This window comes from Labeo rohita, chromosome 7, assembly GCF_022985175.1.
Source record: "Labeo rohita strain BAU-BD-2019 chromosome 7, IGBB_LRoh.1.0, whole genome shotgun sequence".
Classification (NCBI taxonomy): Eukaryota; Metazoa; Chordata; class Actinopteri; order Cypriniformes; family Cyprinidae; genus Labeo; species Labeo rohita.
The window spans coordinates 3,428,241-3,437,792 of NC_066875.1; the positions used below are offsets into that span (position 1 = coordinate 3,428,241).

Sequence of the window (9,552 nt, forward strand, 5' to 3'; positions counted from 1 at the left end):
TCTGTGAATCATCAGTGTTGAGACAGTTCAACTGGACTCTTTCAAACCGCTGTCAGAGCGAAAGTGCTGGATGCTGGATGAGGACGTTCACTACAGGCCTTCTGTGATACACTACCAATCAAAAGTTTGGGGTAAGTTTTTCATTTATCGAATTATTTTTAATAGGAAATTAGAACTTTTATTCAAACGGAGGAAAGAAACACTTACAGTTACGAAAGATTTCTATTTCATATAAATGATCTTCTAAATTTCTATTTATCAGATAATTCTTAAAAAATAAAAGCACAGTTTCCACAAAACTTGTTTTAAGAGTAAGGACAACATACTTCTCAGGACTGAAATACGTATCTGCATCTAGCAGCAACTTCTGCACTTTTTTTTTTTTGCACTCATTTGAACATGACACCAATGCACTGAAATGCACTAGCACCCCCTATTGACCCTCAGGCTGTTGGAGCTGCTGACAGTTGCACACAAATAAATAATTACAAAAAGGGGGGGGCGGGGTGTTTTTGGTGACAAATGTCAGAGGAATCCAGTGTTGTTTTGGACCCCATTGATTTTAACTGTATGCACAAACAGTTCTTCAAAACGTAATGTCTTCCATAAAAGTTAATCATTTAGACAACATAGTTTGTAAATGGAAACATTTTCATTTTTGGGTAAACTACCCATAAAGAGTGACAGGTTGCAGAACAACACATAGGTAATTCAAATGACTCAAACAAGTTAGCGTGGATCAGTTAGCCTCAGCTGGGTGATGCTGCTACACATATATAAACAAGAACTAAAGCTACATACAAATCTCAATAAATTTTTTTTGCCAGTGAGTTTTTTTCCTTGCGAAAGTGAGAAAGTTACATTATTTTTGTTACACATATTGTTACATATATTTCTGCTGCCTTTGAATTAAATATGTTACTATCAAAAAAATAAATGAATACAAATTTTAAAAAGTTTAAAAGTTGGATATACTGAAGTATATGTTGCAAGATAATACTACTATAGTTTTTTCTACTTTTTCATTCATGTGTTCTTTGTGATTTCTTTGTAATTGTTTGTCAAATTTCCTTTTTGTGCTGCAAAGAATTTTTCTTTCTGCCATTATAAATGATTCTCCTTGACTCCAATCAATTAAAAATGAAGAGAAAGGTAAAGATAGTGTTTTATTAGTTGATTTATTTAGTCTTGGTTTATCTGGAAGGTTGAGTCAATCCCATGCTGTGTCTCCATGAGTAGACGGGTGCTTGTTGGCTTCAGGCAGAATAAACAGTAGTACAAATCAGATTCAAGTTACATGTACTGAAGAAACAGAAGAAATACATGAGGATGCAGACAGAAGAGAGAAAGAGTCAGACCTAGAGTAGACACAGAAATCCTGGCAACACTGGAACACAAGTCTCATTTGTTAACATTAGTTAATGCATTAACTAACATGAACCAGCAATTAGCAGAGTATTTGGTAACTTGCTTACTTTTACAATGTCCTTGTTGCACATTACTGTACTTACTGTAGCAATAACAGTATTGTGCAAATTACAAGCAACTAATCTTAAATTCTATAGTAAATACAGGTTAATTAATATTACACAGTACTTGATTGCATAATAATGTAATAAGGACACCTTAAAATAGTGTAATCAATTTTTATAGCATTAATTAAATGATTGTTCATGTTAATTCAAACGCATTAACTATAGCTTTTGATTTTAAAAATGTATTAGTAAGTGTTAAAAATGAACTACGGTTAATGAATGCTGTTTAAGTGTTGTTCATTGTTGACTAATGTTAACTAATGTTAACAAATAAAACCTTATAGTGAAGTGCCACCAAAATCCCTAACTACAGTTTCACTTCATATTCAACTGAAGGAAAACTAATGCATCTTGCTTGTTTTGCATCTGATCTTGAGAAATGTTTCTCCTTCCTTAAAACACAAAAAGCCATCCTATTTATGGCTCTATAGCAATATTTCTGCAGCAGCAGCCTTTGAGTAACGGTGAGGCGAGGGTTGCATTCATTTCCTAAAAGCCTGCAAAGCATTATAGTTTTTGACCCACTGTCACAGACCACATCACACCATACCACAGTCAAAGAACCTGATAACAAAAAAAACAAAAAAAAAAAAAAAAACAACTTTACTTTTGAGGAAATGTTTTCTGAATGGATGATAAACAGTTTGAGTTTCCACTCCTCAAGAAAATACAAATAAACGCCTCCAATAATGACCACTGAGCTCAACAACTGTCAGAACAACACTGATAAACAAATACGCAAATGCAAACTTATGTAATAAAAATGTGATTCTCAAGGATCTTGCAACAGGTAGTAAAACCTTACAGAGGAAACTCTCCATTCTGGCCTCATATAATCATATAAGATCTACAGGGGTTGGACAATAAAACTGAAACACCTGTTTTTTTAAAAACAATTAGTACGTTGTTGAGCCTTTTTGTGCCCAATGCAGCATCATTTCATCCTGGGAATGACAAATATAAGTCCTGCACAGTAGCCAGAAGGATTTTAAGCTATTCTCCTCTTGCAAAAAAAAAAAAAAAAAAAAAAAAAAAGTGGCCAGGTCACTACGTGATGCTGGCGTAGGAAAACTTTTCCTAACTCGCTCTTCCAAAACATCCCTCAATAATATTCAGATCTGGTGACTGTGCAGGCCATGGGAGATGTTCATCTTCACTTTCATGTTCATCAAACCACTCTGTCACCAGCCTTGTTGTGTGTATTGGTGCATTATCATCCTGATACAAGGCACTACTTTCAGGGTACAATGTTTGATCCATTGGGTGCACATAGTCAACCTTCACTCTCTGCTCTTACTGGTGCAGTGTGCAATCAGTGAAGATAGGCCACCAGGCTGTGCAAACATATCCATGAAACCTCCAACACTATATTGGCCAGTGTTTCAGTTTCATTGTCCAACCCCTGTAAGTGAATAGTTAATTAAAAAACACTTAAGATTAAAAAATAAAACCCCAAAACCCCCTAAAAATATACACTACCAGTTGAAGGTTTGAAATAATTGGGATTGTTTGCACAAGAAGTCTCTCATGCTTACCAAGGCTGTGTTTTTTGATCAGAAATCTAGCAAAAACAGTAAGATTGTGAATCATCACAATATAAAATAACTTTTTATTCCTGTATTCCTGTAACTCCAGTCTTCAGTGTCACATGATCCTTCAGAAATCATTCTAATATGCTGATTTGCTACTACTGGTGAGATATTACTGGTGCTCAGTTATTACTTAATATTTTTGTGCAAACTGATTTTTTTTCTCCTAAATTCTTTGATTAATAGAAAGTTAAAAAGAACAGCATTTATGTGGGGAGGGGGGGTCTTTTATAAGATTATAAATTCAGGTACAGTCACTTTTGAGCAATGTAATGCATTCTTGAGCACCACAAACTGAGCAAATCAGCATATTAAAATGATTTCTGAAGGATCATGCGACACTGAAGCCTGGACTAACAATTCGGAAAACTCAACTTTTTGTCACAAAAATAAATTATATTTTAAAACATATTATAATAGAAACCATTTATTTTAAACTGTAATAATATTTCACAATTTTACTGTATTTTTGATCAAATAAATGTAGCCTTGGTGAGCAGAAGAGTCTTCTTTCAAAAACATTGAAAGTCTTATTTATTCCAAACTAGTGTAGATGGTCAGATAGGTAAGAGCAAAGGTATGAAACAAGAAGCAGAAGACAGACAGACAGATTAAGTGATAGACAGGGATGGACAGAACCAGCATTCATCATCTGAACTCTTCTCTATGACACATGAGCTTCCCTGAGGGACAGGGATGCAATAAGAGAAAGAGAAAGAGAGAGAGAGCATCAGACAGACAAAGTGAGAGAGAGGGGGGTTTAGCATGTTGGCGATCACATCTCACTGGTTTTCATCCTCAGCATCTTGCACTGCTGTTTTATTTTGTTCTTCACCTAAAAAAAAAGGGAAAAAAAAAAAAAAAAAAAAAAAAAGAATGAGTCTTTGTTATTACAGTGGCATTAACAGTTTAAGCTACACATTATAAGACAAACATGTTTCAAGCTTGAAACACAAAACCGACATCAAACCACAGCACACAAACACTCTGAGTAAGTGAGATGCTCTGACTAGTTTCAGATACTACAACCCATTTCAAACAGGCTTACAACTAGTTGAGCAGGCTTCCAGTTAGTGCACCATCTAGTGAGAGTGCAGATATCTCTCAAACACGGTTTTATCTATTTTTCTGTCTTGTGTGAAAAAGTGCAAAAATAAAACAATTTGTCCTGCCTTGAGACAGCACTTAAAAGTTATATTGAAACAGACCCTTTGTGTGTATGATTCAGCATACATGGAGACAAATACACTGACCAAAATTATAAACGCAACACTTGTTTTTGCCCCCATTTTTCATGAGCTGAACTCAAAGATCTAATACTTTTTCTATGTACACAAAAGGCTTGTTTCTCTCAAATATTGTTCACAAATCTGTCTAAATCTGTGTTAGTGAGCACTTATCCGGGGGGGTCCGAAAACCAGTCAGTATTTGGTGTGACGATCATTTGCCTCACGCAGTGCAACGCATCTCCTTCGCATAGAGCTGATCCCTCTTCAATGGCTGTGCAAAGTTGCTGAATATTGGCAGCAACTGGAACACGTTGTTGTATACGCCGATCCAGAGCATCCCAAACATGCTCAATGGGTGACATGTCCGGTGAGTATGCTGGCCATGCAAGAACTGGGATGTTTTCAGCTTACAGGAATTGTGTACAGATCCTTGCAAAATGGGGCCGTGCATTATCATGCTGCAACATGACGTGATGGTCGTGGATGAATGGCACAACAATGGGCCTCGGGATCTCGTCACAGTACCTCTGTGCATTCCAAATTCCATCAATAAAATGCACCTGTGTTCGTTGCCCATAACATACGCCTGCCCATACCATAACCCCACCACCACCATGGGCCACTCGATCCACAACGTTGACATCAGCAAACCGCTCGCCCACGCGACACCATACACGCTGTCTGCCATCTGCCCTGTACAGTGAAAACCGGGATTTATCCATGAAGAGAACACCTCTCGGAAGTGCCAGATGCCATCAAACGTGAGCATTTGCCCACTCCAGTCGGTTGCGACGACGAACTGCAGTCAGGTCGAGACCCCGATGAGGACGACGAGCATACAGATGAGCTTCCCTGAGACGGTTTATGGCAGTTTGTGCAGACATTCTTTGGTTATGAAAACCGATTGTTGCAGCAGCTGTCCTGGTGGCTGGTCTCAGATGATCTTGGAGGTGAAGATGCTGGATGTGGAGGTCCTGGGCTGGTGTGGTTACACGTGGTCTGAGGTTGTGAGGCCAGTTGGATGTACTGCCAAATTCTCTGAAACGTTTTTGGAGACGGCTTATGGAAAAGAAATGAACATTCATTTCATGGGCAACAGCTCTGGTGGACATTCCTGCAGTCAGCATGCCAACTGCACGCTCCCTCAAAACTTGCGACATCTGGGGCATTGTGCTGTGTGATAAAACTTCACATTTTAGAGTGCCCTTTTATTGTGGCCAGCCTAAGGCACACCTGTGCAATAATCATGCTGTCTAATCAGCATCTTGATATGCCACACCTGTGAGGTGGATGGATTATCTCGGCAAAGGAGAAGTGCTCACTAACACATTTTGACAGATTTGTGAACAATATTTAATAGAAATAGGCCTTTTGTGTACATAGAAAAAGTTTTAGATCTTTGAGTTCAGCTCATGAAAAATGGGGGCAAAAACAAAAGTGTTGCGTTTATAATTTTGGCCAGCGTAGTTCTGATTCTACATTCTGATTGGATGAGCCATTCTGAAAATTGAATGCAAATACAGTGTTAAAGTGTTGCATGTTAACCATAAACAGCCTACATAATTAACTGTTCTTATTATTACACAAAAGCATGTCAGTGCCATCTGACGTGTCTGTGGGTGACAACTGATGCGACTACAAACTCTTTCACAGGGGTTTCAGTTTTCTTTAATCCTCATGCCACAAACCACATGTGGTGAGAAATTAGTATCAGATGTTACACAATGGCAGACAAGAACTGTAAAGAACATGATTTGGTTTATTCATTGGAATCTGTGCTTTGAAAAAGTTTATGTGGGCTTTACAACCACAACCGGGTGCCATGCAGAGTGAATAAAGACAGACAGACAGACAGACAGGTGAGGAAGAGCGTGAGGAAGGATGGTAGGGAAGAAGGAACTGCTGAAGGACAGCAGTGGACTTACACAGAAAAGCTTTAGAGGAAATGAAGCAGGTTTTATCATCACATATCTACACCAGCAGAATGGAGAGATTAGAGCGGTTAGAGAAGTATGACCATGTTAAGATGGGGAAAAACATATATAGCAGGATTCATCCGATCAAACTAAAGAGATGATGACTCAATTCGATTCATTACTGGAACACTGAATTAAATTAAATTAAATTTAAAGCCATCTTAATTTATTTTGCTTATTTGGAACAACACGGGACAATGGAGCCGCTGCTTATTTGACAATTCCAAAATTCTTTAAATTGGAATAATTTAATTAAAACCTGTTCAAGGGTATCAACAAAACAAAATATTTTAACAATTATACTATATTTATGGATAATTGAAGTCAATCAATGCAATCTTTTCAGACAAAGAATTTTTAATTGTTTTTGGAAAAACAAATAATTTAATAAGTTGTTTTTTTTAAAACGCCGTGCCAGTTACATTTTCACAACGAAAACTATACTTGTTTACATAAACTGTAAATTTCAGAAAATGATACAAATAAAAACTAAAGATATTTTTCCTAAAAATTCTACATTTGGAATACTTTGATTAAAATCTTTTTAAGTTTATTAACAGAGTAAAACTATTTGATAAATTGTTTAACACCATGCCAGCTTCTTATAATGACAGAAACATACTTGTATTAAAAATTGCACACGGTATAAATTGTAGAAAATTATAGAAATTAAACTAAAGATATTTAAGGCCTGTTTTTCCTGAAAATGTGAGATTACATGGTTTGTGGCCTTATTATGGTCCCTGTCCCTGTGTTAACTTGAAGTTGAGCTATTTTACTGAAAAAAAATGGCAAAAAAATACCACTTGAAATGAAAATTATTGTTGCAGTGCACAGTACTTTACTGTGCACTCAATATTACAGCTTCTTTAAGACATGCATGTCTCACCGTCTCCCTGTATGTCTGAGGTCCACAGCGTCAGGTTGTCCCGTAACAGTTGCATGATGAGCGTCGAGTCCTTGTAACTGTCCTCACTCAGTGTGTCCAGCTCTGCTATCGCATCGTCAAACGCTGCCTTCGCCAACCTGTTGGACGAGCGAGAGGAGAGTCAGAATGGCTTTTCTCAGAGAGGTTTTCTGTGGTTCTCAACCAGGGGCTGCAGGATTAAGTATCAAAATTAATAAAACCTTAATAAAAACAAATTCTTAATTAAAGTGATCTAATCCTAAATGATAAACAAAAACAAGATGGTTTTTTTTTGTTCTTAATAACTACTGTTTTTATCAAACACCTCAAATTAATATCTATATCAAACCACATGTAAGTCTTTTAAAATAAGATTGACATATTATCAGGCTCTGAATATCACGTTGTAGAATGGGAGGCATTTAAGTCAAAAACGTTGAAAACTGCTGCTGCTGAGAACCTAAAATGCAAATATTCCAGCAAAGTGATGAAATTTATTTAGTCATTTACATAAATGAATTTAAACTTTTATGAATGCCTTGAAATCAAGCAAACACAGACACATTTATTACACATTATTTATTTTTGGGAATCAAACTATAAACGGCTTACTTAGCCACAGGATTATTATAGCTACTAAACAAAACACTAATTGTTATGGGGAATAAAATAAAATGTATTTGTAAAAAAGTGTATGTAAAAAAAAAACTCATTTTCATTTTGTTCAACTTTATTTACTAAAGATATATTACATTTATTTAAATGTATATTTGCTTACATAAATTAAAACTAAAATTATTAAATTATAAAACTAAAAAAAATAATAATAATAATAAAATAAATAAAATAAATAAATAAATAAAATTATAACTGAAATAAAAATTAATAAACCATACAGACATTAAAAAAAAAAAAAAAAAAAAAAAAAAAAAAGAAAAAAGAAAACTAAATATTAAAATAAACACCGATTTCAAAATATTAATATAATGGTATCTCAATGATACTAAATTAAGTCTATGCATAATAATACGGGACAGAAGCAAGTTAACGTCAAACAAAAAACATCACACACTTTTAGTGAGGAGAAAAAGCCAACCTGCAGGCGCGGTCGGGGGAATTAAGGATCTCGTAGTAAAAGACAGAGAAGTTGAGTGCGAGTCCAAGTCGGATGGGATGTGTGGGCGGGAGCTCAATCATGGCGATGTCACTGGCTGCTTTATACGCGACCAAACTGTTCTCCGCTGCTTCCTTCCTGTCATTACCCGTGGCAAACTCTGCTAGATACCTGTGGTAGTCGCCCTTCCTGCAAACACAAGACACAAAAACAAGCATGGGTGAAAAGATTCATTATCTTCTTATTAGCTACAATGACTATTTGGTGTTATTACTGTCAAAAACGTGTTAAGCATAAAAAAAAAAAAAGCATAAAGGCTACTGTATGCTGTATCATCAAAATGCACACTATGCACATTTTCCAGGTATTCACATGCCTTTTTTGTCCAAATTGTACCAAACTGATTAAGTCCAGTTTATTTTATATGCTTTAGACATGTGAAACAACTGCTTTTTGCGTCATTATTGGGTGCTTTAATAATATAATTGCATGTATTGTATCCTTGTGTTATTATCTAAACAAATTGGTAATTCAGTTATTTGAACCAGCTCACTGAAACAAACTGTCCACAAGAACCAGTTTGTTGAAAACATTTAGATTTCCTTGTTTGCCTGAGGCTCTGGATTACAGGTAATAATGCTGTAAATAATGCTCAGTTTCTTGCGCAGACCAATCATTTTGCTTCACAAGACCTTAATATATCGTCAGGAGCCATGGATATTCACTCTCAAATTGATGGTATCCATTGACTTACATTTTATTATTACCTAAGGACAACAATTTCAACTAAAACTCTTCTTTACTGTTCTACTAAAGGAAAAAAAAAAAAGTCACCTACATCTTGGATGGCCTGAGGGTGAGTTAATTAACAGCTAATTTTCATTTTTGGTTAAACTTTCTATTTAAGCATGCATTGCTTTTTTTAAACAGACAAAAATAAAATGCAAACAATTCAGGGGTTCACTTTTAAAATATATCTGCATTTGATAGATTCTTGTATCAAAAGCAATTTAGTGTGCATGATTAGTACGCTTCAAGGTATACATTTTATAATTATGCATGTTTCTTGGGAATCAAATGCATGACCTACATAAGAAAATAGTGTCATGCTCTACAGAAACGAACCCGGTTTTGTCATATTTAACACGCAGCAGAACCTCACCCATGTAAGAGACCTTTAAAGTCTTAAATGCATTTACTTT

The 9,552-nt window shown here is 35.7% G+C and overlaps 2 protein-coding genes across 3 annotated transcripts in view; one reads left to right on the top strand and one right to left on the bottom strand.

Moving 5' to 3' along the window:
- zmp:0000001168 (signal-induced proliferation-associated 1-like protein 2) overlaps positions 1-9,552 on the top strand; it is a 262,196-nt gene that overhangs the window by 117,235 nt on the left and 135,409 nt on the right. The window lies entirely within an intron of this gene.
- The window catches only part of ywhae2 (tyrosine 3-monooxygenase/tryptophan 5-monooxygenase activation protein, epsilon polypeptide 2), an 11,527-nt gene continuing 3,137 nt past the window's right edge, over positions 1,163-9,552 (bottom strand). Inside the window, exons 4-7 of one of the 2 annotated variants that reach the window (XM_051114690.1) lie at positions 8,333-8,539; positions 7,219-7,355; positions 6,279-6,324; positions 1,163-3,959 (exon numbers count right to left, since the gene is read on the bottom strand). In XM_051114690.1, coding sequence (XP_050970647.1) covers positions 6,317-6,324; positions 7,219-7,355; positions 8,333-8,539 — 352 coding nt within the window. In that variant the 3' untranslated portion in view covers positions 1,163-3,959; positions 6,279-6,316. The remainder of the gene's footprint in view (positions 3,960-6,278; positions 6,325-7,218; positions 7,356-8,332; positions 8,540-9,552) is intronic. The other variant, XM_051114689.1, reaches the window with a different exon arrangement.